An 18,207-nucleotide genomic window follows, 5' to 3' on the forward strand; every position below is an offset into this window, starting at 1 on the left:
AATCAAGTGCTTGTGAAAGAGATCCGACAAAAACCGCAAAAATCAAAGGCAGCAGATCGGGCAAGGGTTGATGGAACGAATGGGCCAAACAAATCAAAACCGAAGGTACCTGTGAGAGAAACACTGGCATTGAAAAGCCCTAACGGACGTACTAAAACGAAGGAAAGAATTTCGCAGAAAGAATGCAAGGTTGGTTTCAAGCCAGGCCATACTACTGTTGTGAAGCATCGGAACGATACTGATTATGCAAAGCAAATCCGTCCAGCGCAAGCTCTACGAAGTAGTTCATTGGCCAAACAAGAGAGTGTGAAGGAACGAACCAGGGTATTGAGTAGTACGATGAAACACAGGTACGATGAGAACAATAATTCGAAAGGTTTCTTGGCGGGAGATTTGGTACTGTTATACAAACCTCACCGGTGGAGAGGTGTTCCATCCAAATTTCGGTGCAGTTGGGAAGGCCCGTACAAAGTTGTGAAGAAGATCAGTGACACCATCTACCGCATACAAACAATTGGGAAACCACGAAGTAGAAGGGTGGTTCATTTGGAGAGGCTAGCAGCGTTTACATCGAGAGATTTGTCTGATCGGGACGATCAGACTTAGGTGGAGGGCAGTGTTACGAATATTAGCAAAACTAAGGGGTGCTGCCATCTCTAAGCCGATGCTAAGCAGCGCCTTGCATGCACATCCATAGATCAATCATTATGTATCTACATAAACGAATCAACCATTATGTCTACACATATGTAGGTACACGCAGCTGCGAGCAACGCACAAGCACATGCAGATACCTTATCTGAAATGCTCCTAAATGCATGCAATTGTGCTTGTGGAAGTGTCGCTCACACATACAAGCGCATGGGGTATGAGAGAAGCTATAAAAATTATACATCTATAGTTGTAGCTGAGAAATTTATAACTAACTAAGTAAAATTCTGGAAGCGCCTAGAAGATGCCACGAGGAAATCACAGAGTATAAAAGCATCAGCGGTAGAGCGCTATGGGCAGTTTCAGTTGAGCACGCTATCTGTCGGGCAATATATCAGTTTCATTTGAGCTATCAATCAGTTTGGTTATTAAGCAAGTTATTCGTTGCAAGGTATAAGTGTTATTGTGAAGTACTTTAATAAAGGCAATTTTTCGATTATTCAATATTGGAGTTATTTATTCAACAGTTTAACGATACGAACGTTGGCAGAAGATTGCAAATAAGGCGAATTGCAGTAAATTCGTTACAATATATTTCGACCCGTTTCGGAATGTCTTAAAATACATTGACTTTTACATACATATTAATACATTTGTACATACATATATTTTGGCTCGCTTTGGTACGGCCTGAGATTCAACTGACACATTCATTCATTTGTACAAACATATATTTTGTACACCGTGCACCGTGGTAACCTGAACCTTGGTATGCTATTGTTTGGAGCTTGCTCGCGACAAGCCTTTACCTGTAGACAAATTATTAACATGATTCATTTGTGCTTGCTTTGCAGATTCCACAGCTAATTTTATTTATGCTTAGAGTGCAGTTCCCAGGGAACTGAACTGAATGTATATGTATGCAATATAACTGAATTAAATGTATATGTGCGTTACACTTAGTTTGTAAGTATTAGTGTAAGTAAGTATTTTAGCGGCGATCCTGCCAGTTCTGCTTAGGCAAACTGCTGTTTACAATGCAGTCTGCTAAACATCTTTAGCAGGACGCTCCACAATATTACATGGCGGTCCTGCCATACTGCTGAAAATAAACAGGCAGTCTCCTTATCATCCTTAGGACTGCTGAATTAAATAGGCAGCTTCCCTCGTCCGCTGCTTGAAATATAGGCAGACTTCCTCTAAAAATCCTTAACATTTTTTGAAAAGGATCCTGCAAAACTTGAAGCAGGACAAAATATAAAATTTAGTACGGCGATATAACTAAAGGATTTCGAGGAATTACCGACGAGGAAACAATTAAATTGGATAACCAACTTGCCTATGCAATTAATTCTGTGTATTGGATGCATGTTAAGCTGCGAGGTGATGATCCCAACGAACATAATTTAAAATAAACTTTCAACAGACTATTATTCGTGATAAGCAAATAGGAACACATGCAATTGAAGCGTAAGGCATAGAGAAGTGGAATAGCCCTTGGGCTGCAGACACACATCAAGAAGACAAAAGAAGATAGCAGATTATGTATGTAATTATTTAAATAGTTTATTTTAAAAGTATTTGGCAACCTAACGGCTGCCAGTTTACGGGCAAAAAGTAGATTTTTGCTAATAAAATTAAGAATTTTTTTTCTTCTCGCTCTAACTTTTTCAATGAACGAAATCAATAATCAATAAGGATTTGACGTAGTATTTTTGCGTTGTAGTAGAATAATAGAAGAAGAAGAAACAACAGTTAAGTAACAAAGAAAAAAAATGCATTTAAATAAAGTTTTGTAAACATTTTTTAACTAATAGAACATAGGCAGAACAATGAATATGAAGAAAAAGAGAAAAAAATATGAAGCCTAAAGTGGCATAGAAAATGAAATAAAAATAAAAATAGTAGAGAAATAAATTTTCAAATTCCAATATTCTGCAAAGAGAGTTAAGTAAGAAAATTTTTTTAATCATGATATTTTGGAAAAAAAATATTTTTAAACAGAAAAATTTTTTTACGAACAAAATCAATAATTTTATTAGGCCTAAATTAGTCCTTTATTCTTAATCCTTTTTTTAAAAAACAAAAACCTTATTACCTTACTATTAAAAACCCATTTCCAAACAATAACTCTCAAAATGCTTCAATTAACGGAATATTTACTTGAGACAAGCTTTATCAGCACTGTCTAAGTTCGATAGCAAACCAAAAATTTGAGTAAACTTTTCGGATGCTCATGACATCTTTGCAAAAGTTTTGATTGGCAATCTTTTAAAAATGTATGTACTTAATATTCTTCTAATCACATAACCATTATAAAAATAACGAATTTGATATTTATATCACAATTAATGCCTCAAAGAGTACATAGCTGAATGTCAGTGGAAACATGCAACGCACCAAAAGATACCACAAGAGAAAAAAATTTTTTTTCCACCAGTAATAACAGTAGAAACGAAGAAAAAGTCACAATGATATTATAAATTAAGCGCTTAATAAATAAATTAATAAATTTGCAATTAGGCATGTCGCGCTCGTTTTCATCCAAAAAGATAGAAAATTTTACATAATAAACACAAGCAACCAGATCATTTAGGAAAAGATTGACTTAGGACAATACTTAACCAGGCTGAAAAATGCCGGCAATCTAGGCCTTGTAAAATAAAAACACAGTTGCCCTTAGGGACAAATTGATTGTTAATAATTGATAATACTCGAGTAGACAAATTTGAATAAAATAAGATAGGTTTCAAAGTTCTCAAAAGATCTAATATTTGCATTAATAGGAACCAAAGTTCTCAAAAGATCTAATATTTGCATTAACGCCAGAAGTTATGCATGTGACAAATGTCGACAAAAATTTAAGAAATTCTTCATAAATATCATGACGATCCAATCTGGAAAGGACACCCAGAAAACCGCATGATATACATAAGATCAAATAAAAATATTATTGGAAAATATTTGCATCTACTGTACCTTCTTTTAACCATTGGTTCAACCACTTCTATTACACAATTACCTTACGTTGCAACAACTACAGTTACTCAAATTTTTATGTAATATACTCGGAAACTCTCGCTCGCCTTTAAGAGTAGTGCCAATTTATTGTAATTTATTATGAAGTATTAATTCCCAATCAATTAGTTACGGACGTTCTATTTTAACTCTTAATCTTAGTTAGGCTCAAATAAAATAAAATAACAATGCAAAAGCTTTGTTTAATAGAAATAGTCAAGATAAGGAAAACTAAATATCCTATATTTAGTCGGTCATACATTAGATAGCATATATATAGGGTCCTGTGGAGTAGAAAGTAAGCAAATCAAAATAATTTCTATAGAATTATAGTAATGAATATAAGTATTAATTTGACTTTCTTCGCCTATAAATATTAGTTAGGCTAACTGAAAAAAAAAAAATAACGAAACTTTGTTTAACCGGCTTCATCTAGGAAAACCTCGTCTTTTAGAGAGGTCATAAGGTAGATAGTAGACATACATATAGAGCCCTGCAGAATATAAAATACCGATAGGAAAAATAATTAATAACCTGTAGAATAGGAAAAATAATTTTAACCTTTGGAATAGAAAATATCAACAATAGGAAAAATAATTTTACCCTATAAGGTAGAAAAATCGATAAAACTAATAATGTGACAATAATTCCATTTAGAGTAGTAAAGCTCGATAAAAACAGTGTAGAAAATAGAAACATAGAAAACATAAATCAAAATAATAATAATAAGAAAATTGTAATACATAAAAATAGACTTAAACTCATAGAATAAGAGCACTTTAATTTTATAAACACAAAGAAAATTTTTATTGTATGCAAAAGAAAAATACAATAATAAAACAAAACAAAAGAGAAAAACAAATGTGAAACTATTCTTTGGAAATCAAGCTAAATGTCATAAAATACTGACACATACAAAAAAAAAACCCCAACAAGCAAAGTAAGCACAAACGGATTCAAAATCAATAGCCTAACTTGAGTAGCCATAGATAATTCGTGTACAATTCGTGTAAAAAATAATATATGTCTACTCTTTCAAAGGCGGATGGTGTAGCATTCACTCATTAAGTTATTCATTCATTTGTACAAACATATATTTCGACCCGTTTCGGAATGTCTTAAAATACATTCACTTTTACATACATATTAATACATAAGTACATACATATATTTTGGCACGCTTTGGTACGGCCTAACATTCAATTGACACATTCATTCATTTGTACAAACATATATTTTATACACCGTGCACCGTGGTAACCTGAACCTTGGTATGCTACTGTTTGGAGCTGCTCGCCACAAGCCTTTACCTGTAGACAAATTATTAACATGATTCATTTGTGCTTGCGTTGCAGATTCCACAGCTAATTTTATTTATGCTTAGAATACAGTTCCTAGGGAACTGAATTTAATGTATGTGTATGCAATACAACTGAATTGAATGTATATGTGTGTTATACTTAGTTTGTAAGTATTAGTGTAAGTAAGTATTTTAGCTCATAGAAATTTTGTATAAAAGAAAACAACTTTTGAATAAAGAGATTAATTCAATCTGCTACCGCTTCAATGGCAGTTAATTCTATCTGGTGCCGCTAAATGGGCAGTGCAACCTAAATTACGTTCTTTTCATTATCCCCAAATATTACAGCGTGGCTAAACGTCGGCAACTGTAAAAAGTCTCGATGAACTTTAAAAAAACTTTTTTTTTCACCATGTTTTATTTTGCAATCATTTATTTATTTATTTAAGGTAAACATTAACATAATATTACAAACGTGTTAGTTGTTTCATATTTCATATTAGAGTCTAGTTTGCTCCTTAAGCTATTGATTAAAGTAAAAAATCATGCCAGTAGCGACATTGAAAACAACCATTTTTAATCAGCAGTTTTTCTACGATTTTCCATAGTGCGTGGCTTCAACCGATTTCTCCAATTTTCACAGAAAACAGTTATCGTCATAGAGTCTATGCCCCTACCAAATGTCACAAGGATTGGTAAATTTTTGTTCGACTTATGGCATTAAAAGTATTCTAGACAAATTAAATGAAAAAGGGCGGAGCCACGCCCCTTTTGAAATTTTGTTTTATTTTTGTATTTTGTTGCACCATATAATTATTGGAGTTGAATGTTAACATAATCTATATATATAAAAATAAGTGCACATTTTTGGTGTTACTTTAAAACTTGAGACCGGCTGCATGTAGATGGTTTCTGCAAAGTTTGATTTAATTTGGTCGAGCGGTTTATGAGATATATCACACCAAGCTACGGCTAGGTTTCATACCAATAGATGGCACTTATTTGCATATTTGCGTTATTTCATGAAATGGAATAAGTGGTGCTTATTTCCATTTTGCATTATTCAATGGAACTGACGTTTCTAGAATTATAATTTGACGTTCGGCATTTCTCAAGTGAAAACCAAACGAAAACAAGAAGTCATTTGTTTTTTTTTTTCATAAAAACTGTGAAAAAAAATGAACTGGATTTAAGTAAATTCGGTATATGCTGTGTTTCAATTTGGTGAGTAATGTCCCACTAAATTTATTAAGTGTGATTTTGTTGTGTCAAAGAAACAACATTGTAATAGAATTGCGTTGCTTTGCTTCAGAAAAAACCATGAATACAGTTGAAATAATCTTAGAAATTGCTGACCGACTGCATTCTGATGAAGATGTCATACATTTCGCATCGGCAAATTCGTTTTTGGCTGGGATTTTGGCAACAGGAATTCAAGAGTATCGAGTTCATTGCATTTTTTACGACGAAGCGCTGATTCATTATTTTGGTAAATTTCAACTGGTTCTTTTCAAATGATCGCTTCCTTACTGAAAATGTGCAATATCACTTCATTACACAACTGTCCCAACAAACAACGGTTCGGCGCATCGTGTTAAATCTTCTTTCATGACGAGAAATCACTTATTGGGAAAACGAATATACAGGATCGTTGACTGTTGCCATTCGACTTGCAAATTTACGACTACCAAATCTGATAGCCATAAGATTTACATATACAATGTTTCTTCGAAATACGGACCAAGTCAACATTAGAAACATTCGCCCACCTGTTTTCGAATCAATATCGCTACAACTATTTGGTAACCTAACTCATGGATCCGTCGAGTTCAACGAATATATTCACCAGCGTCTCGAAAATTGTTGTTCCTATACACTTACTAACTTTTTTACTCTGATGCCTTAAGAATAAAAAAATTAAAAAAAAAGTAATGAAGAAATGTGTTGTACTGATTCATCTGCATCTGATCGAGTTTTCTTAGACAAGAGTGTGAACAATGAACATGGCTGCCATTTTGGCAATAGGAATTTTTCAGATACAATGGAAAGAGATACACCACAACACAACATATCTGTCACATCGTACTTTCGGTGTATATTGACATTAGGTCTTTTTGTTATGAACTATGGAGAATCAACACGTGTGTTCAATATTTATGTAGTTTTCGATTCACAATTGAGTATTTCTTCATTTTTAATTGAATTCATATCAATATTTATAATACATTGGGAATTCCTTCTGTAAGTATGTCGTATAGTTGAACAAAAACATAGTCGAAAATTGTGGCAATGATGTATCATGTTTTTCTCTTCAAATTTATTTTTTCAAATGTTCTTTCTTCGTTCATTTTACAGAACACATTTAGTGATTTCAACTGTACGTAATCGTGCGCACGTGCTTTTTGTGTTTTTCATCAAATTTTTGTTTGGTTTGAATTTTCGTTTTGTCTTTTGGACATATACGTGTGGGTGTTTTTCGACCGCGCATTTTTTGTTTGCACATGTGCTTTTCTTAAATTAAATTTCTTGCGTTGAACATGGAGTTTTAGTGATTTTTTTTCCTTTCTCTTGAAGAAAATGCCTCGAGCCAGACGTCAAAATATCGGTCGACGTACGCGTAGTGCCAACAGAATGTTACTTCAAAGAAGAGCGCAAAGTATTGATGACCTGTCACAAAAAAATGAAATACGACGTGAAGGATAAGCACGAAATAGATCTGCAGAACCACAGTCGCAAAGAAATCCAGCACGACCAAGACAAATACGATGTCGTGTTCTAGAAAATAATTATCGTGCTGCTTTTAATTACGATCCACATATTTATTATAGTATGCATGGATATATTGGATTAATGAGTGCGATATGTACACATTGCGAAGCAGCTAAGTTTCTGGCTGAAACGGCTGGCATGTGTTGTGCTAATGGCGGGGTCCGGGTAAATAATATACTAATTATATTAATCAGATATTAAATAAAAACTAAAATTTAAAATCAAATGAACATATTTTTTACAGGTCGAGATGTTCAAAAGAAAGTTAGTGCGATGAATTATTATTCTTATCGATTGATGATTCGTGCACAAGAACAAAATTACATTTTTAGATGTGGTAAACTTTTTCACCAATACATTGCAGACATGTATGCAAAAATTGAAAATGAACGTCTCAATTTCATCCGATTCAATCAAGCCAAATTGCGATCTGAAGAGTACATACATTTACAAGATGCAATAGCGAATGATGCAAATGTAAATGATATCGGACGTCTGACGATATTACCAGCTTCTTATATTAGTAGTCCACGCCACATGCACGAATATGCACAAGATGCTATGTCATATCGCTCATTTGCTGCAACGTCGTCATAACTCAAAAAACATGAATTTTGAGTTCATAATATATAAACGTACCCAATATCATGATTTATGTTGTATAAAAAAATCTTCGTGATCAGTTAAAAATTTAGCACGTGGTATAAAAATGAATATATGCCTTTATATGCGCAACATATGGCAGTTAAAATCTTTGAATGGCTCTCCTGGAATATTGTGTTTTTTGAGTTATGACGACTTTGCAACAAATGAGCGATATGTTCGAAAATACAGCCGACCAGATCTTTTCATCACTTTTACGTGTAATCCGATGTGGAACGATATAAAAAATAATTTGTTCGACGGTCAGTCACCAACAGATCGACACGATTTTACAGCACGTGTTTTCCGGCAAAAATTTAAGGCACTGATGGATTTAATTGTGAAATTAAGCGTTTTTGGAAAGGTACAATGTTGGATGTACTCGATTGAATGGCAAAAAAGAGGTTTGCCACACACACACATATTGATATGGCTGGTACGTAAAATAACACCGGACGAGATTGATAGCGTCATATCAGCCGAAATACCAGATCAAACCATCGATTCAGAATTATTTGAAGCGGTAACAAAAAACATGTTTCACGGTCCATGCGGTGAAATAAATATGAATTCACCATGTATGATCGATGGGAAATGTTCAACGCGGTATCCGAGAACATTAATTTCCGATACCATAACAGGCAATGACGGATATCCATTGTATCGACGTCGATCATTTGAAAATAATGCCATATTCACCGATACTGTCAAAAGTTTTTCAGGCTCACATAAATGTTGAGTACTGTAACTCAGTAAAGTCTATCAAATATATTTGTAAATATGTGTGTTAAGGAAGTGATATGGCTGTTTTTAGAGTAGATGGTGAAAATAGAAATGATGAAATCACTCAGTATGAATTGGGGCGATACATAAGCAGTAATGAAGCAGTTTGGCCTATCTTTTCGTTTCCTTTGCACGAAAGACATCCTGTTGTTGCCCATTTGGCAGTTCATCTGGAGAGTTTATTTCACTACTGATAATGTACAGCAGAGAGCAGCACAACCACCAGCAACTATTTTAACTGCTTTTTTTCAATTGTGTGAAATCGACACATTTGCCAGAAATTTGATATATGTTGATATACCGCAATATTACACCTGGAATGCATCATCGAAAAAATTTCATCGGCGTAAACAAGGAACACCAGCTGATGGTCATCCGGGTATTTTCCAAACAGATGCCTTGGGCAGGATGTATACGGTACATCCCAACTATGCTGAATGTTTCTATTTGCGAATGTTGTTGGTAAACGTTCGAGGACCAAAATCATTTCAGGATTTAAGAACAGTTCAAGGTCATTTTTGTCAGACATATCGCGAAGCATGTCAGCTCTTGCATTTGTTAGAAGATGACACTCATTGGGACGCAACACTTCATGATGCATCGATTTCATCTCATCCACAGCAAATACGAATGCTATTTTCGATTATAATATCCACATGCATGCCATCGAATCCAATTGAATTGTGGAATAAATATAAAGATTACATGACTGAAGATATTTTAATTCGGATGCGTCATAGAGCAATGGATCCTGATTTGCTGATTACATTGGAAATGTACAATGAAGCTTTGATAATAATTGAAGATATGTGTCTCGCGATTGCCAATAAAGCATTGGGACAGTTAGCTTTGATTTCACCAAATCGTCCAATGCATGATTTATTTGATCGAGTGTTGCAGCGTGAACAACAATTCGATTGTGACGATTTACGTACATTTGTTCAAACCAACATCACCAAATTGAACAATCAACAAAAGGATATACATATATGACAAAATCATGCAAGCTGTTTCTGATAACACTGGTGGATTATATTTTTTGGATGCACCTGGTGGCACCGGAAAAACATTTGTGATTTCATTGATTTTGGCAACTATTCGATCGCAACAGAAAATTGCTTTGGCACTCCCTTCTTCTGGAATTGCTGCAACTTTATTGGATGGAGGACAAACAGCTCATTCAGCTTTAAAATTGCCATTGAATATACAGGTGGTTGAAACTCCAACCTGTAACATATCCAAAAATTCGGCGATGGCCAAAGTTTTGCAATAAGCAGCGGTCATTCTATGGGATGAGTGTACAATGGCAAACAAAAAATCATTGGAAGCATTAAATCGAACGATGCAAGATTTACGTGGAAACCGAAGGCTTTTTGGTGGTGCTTTAATTTTATTGTCATGTGACTTTCGACAAACATTGCCCAGTGAATTTTTGAATTCATTGGAACCGTCTGGTATGCCACCGCATTGTCTAAATTTGAAGGTCGGCTCATCAGTTATTTTATTACGGAATTTAAATGCACCAAAATTGTGTAATGGAACAAGACTGAATGTAAACAAGTTGATGGCGAATTTAATTGAAGCAACAATACTGACCGGCAAAGCGAAAGGTAAAAAAGTGCTTATACCGCGAATCCCACTGATACCAACAGACATGCCATTTGAATTCAAGCGTTTGCAATTTCCAGTGCGCCTGTCATTTGCAATGTCAGTCAACAAGGCGCAAGGACAAACGCTTCGAGTATGCGTATTGAATTTGGAGGAACCGTGCTTTTCGCACGGACAGCTATACCTACGTTGCCTTCCAGAGTATGCATTCCAAATTGTTTGTTCATTCATATTCCAGATGGAAAAACGAAAAATGTAGTGTATCCAAATGTTTTGGATTAAGAATTGAAATAAAGATTAAAAAAATTCTATATATATATATATTTTATCCCTTTTCCAATATTTCTATTGGTGTAGCGAAGCACACCGGGGTCCCGCTAGTTTACTTATATACTGCAAAGATATAAAATTTTTTCTTAAAATTTTACTTAAAAATTTTTTTTTTTTAAGTGGGCGTGTTCGTCTTCCGATTTTGCTAATTTTTATTTAGCACACATATAGTAATAGGAGTAACGTTCCTGCCAAATTTCATCATAATATCTTCAACGACTGCCAAATTACAGCTTGCCAAACTGTTAAATTACCTTCTTCGGGCGGTGCCGCGCCCATTATCCAAAATTTTACTAATATTCTACTCTTCGTCATAAGGTCAATCCATCTACCAAGTTTCATCGTTTTATACGTCTGTGGTAATGAATTATCGCACTTTTCCGGTTTTTCAAAATTTTCGATATCGAAAGTGGGCGTGATTATATGCCGATTTCGTTCATTTTAAATAGCGATCTGAGATGATTACCCAGGAAACTACATACCAAATTTCATCAAGATACCGCAAAACTTACTCAAGTTATCGTGTTTACGGACAAACGGACGGATAAGGCTAAATGAATTTCTTTTTTCGCCCAGATCATTTTGATATATAGAAGTCTATATCTATCTCGATTAGTTTATGCCGTTACGGATTACCGTTGTGCGAACAAAATTAATATACTCTGTGAGCTCTGCTCAGCATCATTTGATTTTAAAATTTTCATGTCCGACTCAAAATTGTCCGCTAAAAAAATATTTTTTGGGTTTTGAAGTATTTTGGTGAAAAAATTTATTTTTTCGCCATTTTTTTTAAGGGTTTCTTCAGAAACGTGCAAAAGTGTTACCGATGAAAACGAATTTGTCCCACTTAAAATTAAGTGATAAAAACGTTGGCATTAAATTTTTTTTTGGTTTTTGGGACTTGTTTTGGTCGAAATCGATTTTTTTCATTTTCAAGAGTCCAAATCATTTTTTATGTATATGTTTCCGTTAGACCCACCAATAAGTATGCCAAAATGATCAGGGGACGAGCTAAGTTTATTTAGCCATGTCCGTCTGTCCGTCCGTCCGTACGTCCGTCTGTCCGTTTGTTTGAACGCAAACTAGTCCCTCAATTTTTGAGATATCTTGATGAAATTTGGTAAGCAGTCATATTTTAATGGGGGATTTGATATTTGTTGGAATCGACCGGATCGGACCACTATAGCATAACCTCCCATACAATCGATTGTTCAATAAGATTTCGCCATTTCTTTCCCATTTCTTTTATTTTATTTATTTTACGTATTGGGCATAGATGATTGTCTGAAAAAATCGTCAAGATCGGACATATTTATAATAAAAATCCCATACAACCGACTGTTCAGGTAAGAGGATTTTCATCATTTTTTTCGTTGTTGTTGTAGCAGTGCTTCGCCCACCTAACATCTGTGACCTATCACAAATTGTCATCAATATCCTCTAACGGGAGTCCAAGGAAACTTGCTGTTTCAACAGGTGTGGACTATAATGAAAGGGGTGCTAGAGGCGTTGGTTCCACATTACAGTTAAAGAGATGGTTGGTGTCTTGTGGGGATACATTGCAAGCGGGGCATACATTTTGTATGTCGGGGTTAATTCTGTATAGGTAAGAGTTTAACCTGTTACAGTATCCAGAACGAAGTTGAGCTAGAGTGACTCGCGTTTCCCCGGGGAATATGCGTTCCTCCTTCGCAAGTTTTGGGTACTGTGCTTTGAGTACTGGATTCACCGGGCAATTCCTGGCATAAAGGTCCAACGCCTGATCAAACGTCACACCCAAGATTTTGGGGTGTAGGACAGTCGGTAGCGTAGTGCCATCGACGTGGAAGTTCAAAATGGTCGACATTTGGGACGTCCATGTTGTAAATAAGGTCGCGGAGGATTTAGTCGGTGATAATGCCAGGTTTCGCGAGGCGAAAAAACTGGAGAGATCAGGGAGGTAGCCGTTTATTCTGTTGCAAAGCTCATCGATCTGTGGGCCTGGGTCTGTGGCCATTATTGTGCAGTCATCGGCGTAAGAAACGATAGTAACTCCTTCTGGTGGCGAAGGTAGCTTAGATATGTAGAAATTAAACAAAAGTGGGGATAGGACACCACCCTGTGGCACCCCTTGCTTAATTATTCTTGGTTTTCATGTTTCGTTTCTAAATTACACCGATACTTGCCGACCTCCCAGATAATTTGCGGTCCACCTTTTAAGACATGGTGGAAGGGTAGACCCTTCCAGGTCTTGCAGTAACGTGCCATGGTTGACCGTATCAAAAGCTTTTGATAGGTCTAGCGCAACGAGTACTGTTCTATGGTGGGGTTTTTGATTTAAACCGCAATTTATCTGAGTGTTGATGGCATTTAGCGCGGTGGTGGTGCTATGGAGTTTTCTGAAGCCATGCTGATGACAGGCTAGCTGTAAATTCGCTTTGAAGTAGGGGAGCAAAATGGCTTCAAGCGTATTGGCTACTGGCGAAAGGAGAGATATCGGGCGATACGACTCTCCTATGTTAGCTGGTTTCCCAGGCTTTAGTAGCGGGACAACCTTGGAAATTTTCCATTTCTCGGGTATGACAAAGGTGGAAAGAGACAGGTTGAAGGCATGTGCTAAATATTTGAAACCATCTTTTCCTAGGCTTTTAAGCATCGGCATGGCTATGGCGTCTGGGCCCACTGCTTTGAATGATTTAGCATGACCGTTGGCATCCTCAGCCTCTTTGGCGGTGATGGTAATTGGTGACGCGCTGAATTTTATGTGCGTGTCTGTTGGCCCTCTGTCTATCTTTGTCGACCGTAGAATGCATTATATATTGTCGGCAGAAAGCGCTCGCGCATTTTTTCGCATCCGACAGCACTTTATCGCCAAAGGCGATGGAAACTTTGCCATTGTGCCTAGACGGATTCGATAGGGACTTGACGGTGCACCAAAGTTTACCTACACCGGCAGAGAGGTTACAACCGCTTAGGTGCTCCTCCCATTTCGCCTGCTTGTGTTCATCCACAAGCAATCTGATGCGTTGGTTTATATCCCTTATTTGTATGTCGCCGGGATCGAGCTCTCTTATAAGGTCACGTTCTCTCGCTAAACTTGCGGCCTCCGCCTGGAAGTGGGGCCGAATTTCGGGAATTCTACCAGCGGGAATGAAACGAGCCGAGGCGGATTCAATAACCTTGCGGAAAGCACGCTCCCCTTGGCGGGCATCAGTCGGGATAGGGAGGGCAGCAAAGTGGTTGTCTGTAAAGGATTTGTATTCGTCCCACTTTCCTTTTTTAAAGTTAATGAAAGTGCGTTTTTCTGTGACGATGAAGTCGGTAATAATAAAATAAGTATAGACAGGTGGTCGGATGCCAATGTTACTATCGGCTGCCAGTTGAAGCAGTTTACGAGTTCTGCGCTCACGATTGAAATATCCGGCGAACTGTGACAGCTTCCTACCATACGTGTGGGGGCGTCTCCGTTTATTGTGAAGAACGTCGTTTCTTCTATTTAATCCGCTAACATCTCACCCCTACTGTCCGCCCGCAAGTTTGAATGCCATAGATCGTGATGGGCATTGAAATCGCCTAAGATAATCCGATTGTTGCCAGTGAGTAAGGCGCTAATATTAGGGCGGTATCCACTGAAACAAGAGGTGGCAGGAGGAATGTAAATGTCGATTTCTAGGTTTGCATCACCTGACCGGACAGATAAGCCTTGACGCTCTAAGACACTGTCGCTGCGGTCGATGCCCGGATCAAATATATGATATTGCACAGAGTGGTGTATGGTAAACGCGAGGCCGCCTCCATTTCCGATCTCGCGATCTTTTCTGTGGACATTATACCCAGAATAGGTCTGCAGTGCAGATCTTGCTGTGAGTTTAATCTATTGAATCGCAGCAATGCGGATGTTGTGCCGCTTCATGAAGTTGACTATCTCCGTGATCTTCCCAGTTAATCCATTACAGTTTAACTGGAGAAGTCTAAAGTGCATCGGGGGAGACGTCGCCACTTTGGGAGTAAGTGACGGGTGACTACGCCTGGGTTGTGGAAGGCTAGGACGCAACTGCTGTTGTGGCACTGGGCCTGGACGTCCTTGGGTAAGCATTGGGGTACCCGGTGTATTTGTTGCTAAGGCGCAGACTACGGGACGTCCTAGGGCGTGGACAGGGCGTCTGGTTTTGGGACCTAGCCCAGAACAACCTGTCGGATGCAACCATTCCTTACACGAGACACACTGACAAGAGTATGACCGTCTTAAAAAGATTATTTTCCGGCAGATGCAGCAAAACTATTTCTCAGGACCGGCGTCAGGAGACGGACCCGGATTGGGTTCGATACCTTTCCGGAGCAAGAGAATATGGAGCAGTCCCGCTGCAAGGAGCTGCTGGGAGGATGACTATTTACAAGCGCTCGGAGTGTATTTCTGCCATGAAAAAGCTCTCATTGAAAACTCATCTGCCTTGCAGATGCCGTTCGGAGTCAGCATAAAACATGTAGGTCCCGTCCGGCCAATTTGTAGGGAAAATCAAGAGGAGCACGAGGCAAATTGGAAGAGAAGCTCGGGCTAAAATCTCTTCGAAGTTGATCGCGCTTTACATTTTTTTATTTGTGTGTTTGATTAAGGATAAAATAAAAATAAATAAATAAATATCAGGCTTAAATTATGAGAAATTAATGAACTTTTAACTGCTATATTATCATTTCAATTTCTTATGGACTTTTTTTCTTTAAAACTTTTTGTATTTAAATTTAAAATGGATGAACCAAATCCTTCTACATCATCTGAATCCACTTTATCACATATACTTGAACACGATATTATTGCAGTTGGTGTATCAAGTGAATTAAATAATCTGAATTTACCTAGACGTGACATTTTAAGATTTAATTTTTTTTAAGTGATCTTGCTAAAATTCAAAGTAAAATGTTTTCGCATAAAAATTTAACTCCTCATGTAATTAATAAATTGGTTGAAATTTGGAATAAATTGAATATTCAACTAATTGATATAGGTAGTATTCTAAGAAAACTAAATGTTTTAATTGAAAAATATCACGAAAGCATTAAACACAGAAAAAAAGTTCAGGAATTTACAGCATTCGTACAATCAAGAAATGAATTGTTTTACATTGGAAAATGTACATGCAAGTTAAGAACAACAGAATGGTCATGTGGTTTGATACCAAACCATTTAAGAGTATTTGTGATGGACCAAAATAATGATAGAAAATTCACAATACCTGAATATATGCATGACATTGTAGATGAAACACCTACAACAATACCAACAATGCCAACAGTTAGTGACGATCCAACATACGAACCACTTGGAACAGATATGGAAAGCCAAATTGCAAATGAAGCAGTTGCAGAAGCATCTGTTACAACGAAACGAGGACATAATACTCAACGATCCGATGCTATAAATTTTGCTATGATGTGTGACAGATTCGGTGTTTCAGATAGAGTTGCTTCATATTTAGCAACAGCCCTTTTCGAAGACATAAATTTTCGAGATGTTCGTGGTGAACTTGTCATAATGGATAAATCTAAAGTTGCAAGAGAAAAAATTTAAGTTAGAGATGAAGTGCTTCGTAAACGATACATAGATTCCAACATAACTGCATTTTCTTTCGATGGCAGAAAAAATTATTCATTAACTAGAGAGCAAATTAATGATAAATTTCATACAAATATGGTAAAAGAACCCTATTTAGTTGTTCTAAAAGAGCCCAATGCTGAATTACTCGGCTTTGTTAATTTGGGTGAAGACGAAAATGCAAAACACAAATTAAAAAAATTAAATGAATTCTTCAATAGCAAAAAACTGTCAATAGATCAATTAATTGGCATATGCAGCGATGGAGAACCAGCTAATACTGGAAAATTTTGTTATAAGACTTTTTGAAAAGCATTTAAATAGACCACGGCACTGGTTTATATGTGTGCTTCATTTCAATGAATTACCATTTGTTTATTTATTCAGAGCATTAGATAAAACAGTCACGAGTGGACCAAGAGCAGCAAGTGGAAAAATACACAGACATTCAAGACTGTGAAAATTTTCAGGTATGCATTTGTTAAAATTATTTTATACGAATTATATACAGATGTTAAATATTTATATCAAATGGCCAAAGCAATTTCAAATGGCGCTGTTTCAGTTGATTTAGCTAACATAAAACAGGACCAGTTTTACATTATCGATGGCTAACCAAAGCAAGCAGGGTATTACGTCTATATACAACAACTAATACACCATCGGAAAATTTTAAAACTAGCAGTTTATATTATTAGAATTTATGTGCCAATGTATTTCAATGTAAAATACTATAAATCTGTTGTATACGGCACGGCAGTGTAATTTTATCAAAGTTTATTCGCTGGACACGCTACCTACCACGTAATTTACTTAATATTTTAGATGGTGTAATCCAAAATAATTCATATTACGCTCATCCAGAAAACATTTTATTAGCAATGTTATTTGATGATAGAAAAGCCATACGTGATAGAGCTATCAAAAAAATTGTATACTATCGAGAAAAAATACTTCATCCAACTAAACTCAGAGTTTTCAAAAAATATAATATCAATTTTATTGCTTCAGATTATACTGATATGATTGATCTGAATGACGACAATTTACTATATGAACCGGCATTCACAAGAAATATTCCATACGATCACTTGGTACAATTCTTAGATTATGATGAGCCAACACTAGATGATTCTAATATCCCAATTCATATACAAGGAACAGAAAGATATGTACAGTTGTTAACATCTGTTTCCAAACGTGTTATAGAAAAAAAAACGTGAAGGTGTTATGGCTGTTACAGCAAAAAGTCGTGAAAAACAACTACGAATGGAGAGCAAAAAAGATTTTTAAAAATAATAACATAACATTACTTTTATTTTGAAAAAATACGTTAAAATAGTCAATTCTAAGTAAAAAAATAATTTTTTAAATAAATTACATTAAAATTATAAAAATTGTGTTTTTTTGCTTATTACTTGAAGATATTTTTTTTGAAATTTGTTTCTACTAAAACGAATTCGAAAAAAGAAAAACTGTCTGAATGAAAGTTGTTGGAAATGTTCTGTTCGGAGAATTATCAGTGGTGGCTGCGAGG

General features: G+C 36.1%; 1 protein-coding gene across 9 annotated transcripts in view; it reads right to left on the reverse strand.

Moving 5' to 3' along the window:
* Wnk (Wnk kinase) overlaps nucleotides 1-18,207 on the reverse strand; it is a 1,618,425-nt gene that overhangs the window by 1,136,942 nt on the left and 463,276 nt on the right. For 7 of the 9 annotated variants that reach the window (XM_067757833.1, XM_067757832.1, XM_067757831.1 and 4 more), the window contains one exon: nucleotides 16,312-16,620. The exons of the other annotated variants lie outside the window; for them this stretch is intronic. In XM_067757833.1, the coding sequence (XP_067613934.1) occupies nucleotides 16,312-16,472 (161 nt within the window). In that variant the 5' untranslated portion in view covers nucleotides 16,473-16,620. The remainder of the gene's footprint in view (nucleotides 1-16,311; nucleotides 16,621-18,207) is intronic. 9 annotated transcript variants of the gene reach the window in all.

The sequence above is a fragment of the Eurosta solidaginis genome, chromosome X (assembly GCF_040869045.1).
Source record: "Eurosta solidaginis isolate ZX-2024a chromosome X, ASM4086904v1, whole genome shotgun sequence".
Lineage (NCBI taxonomy): Eukaryota > Metazoa > Arthropoda > Insecta > Diptera > Tephritidae > Eurosta > Eurosta solidaginis.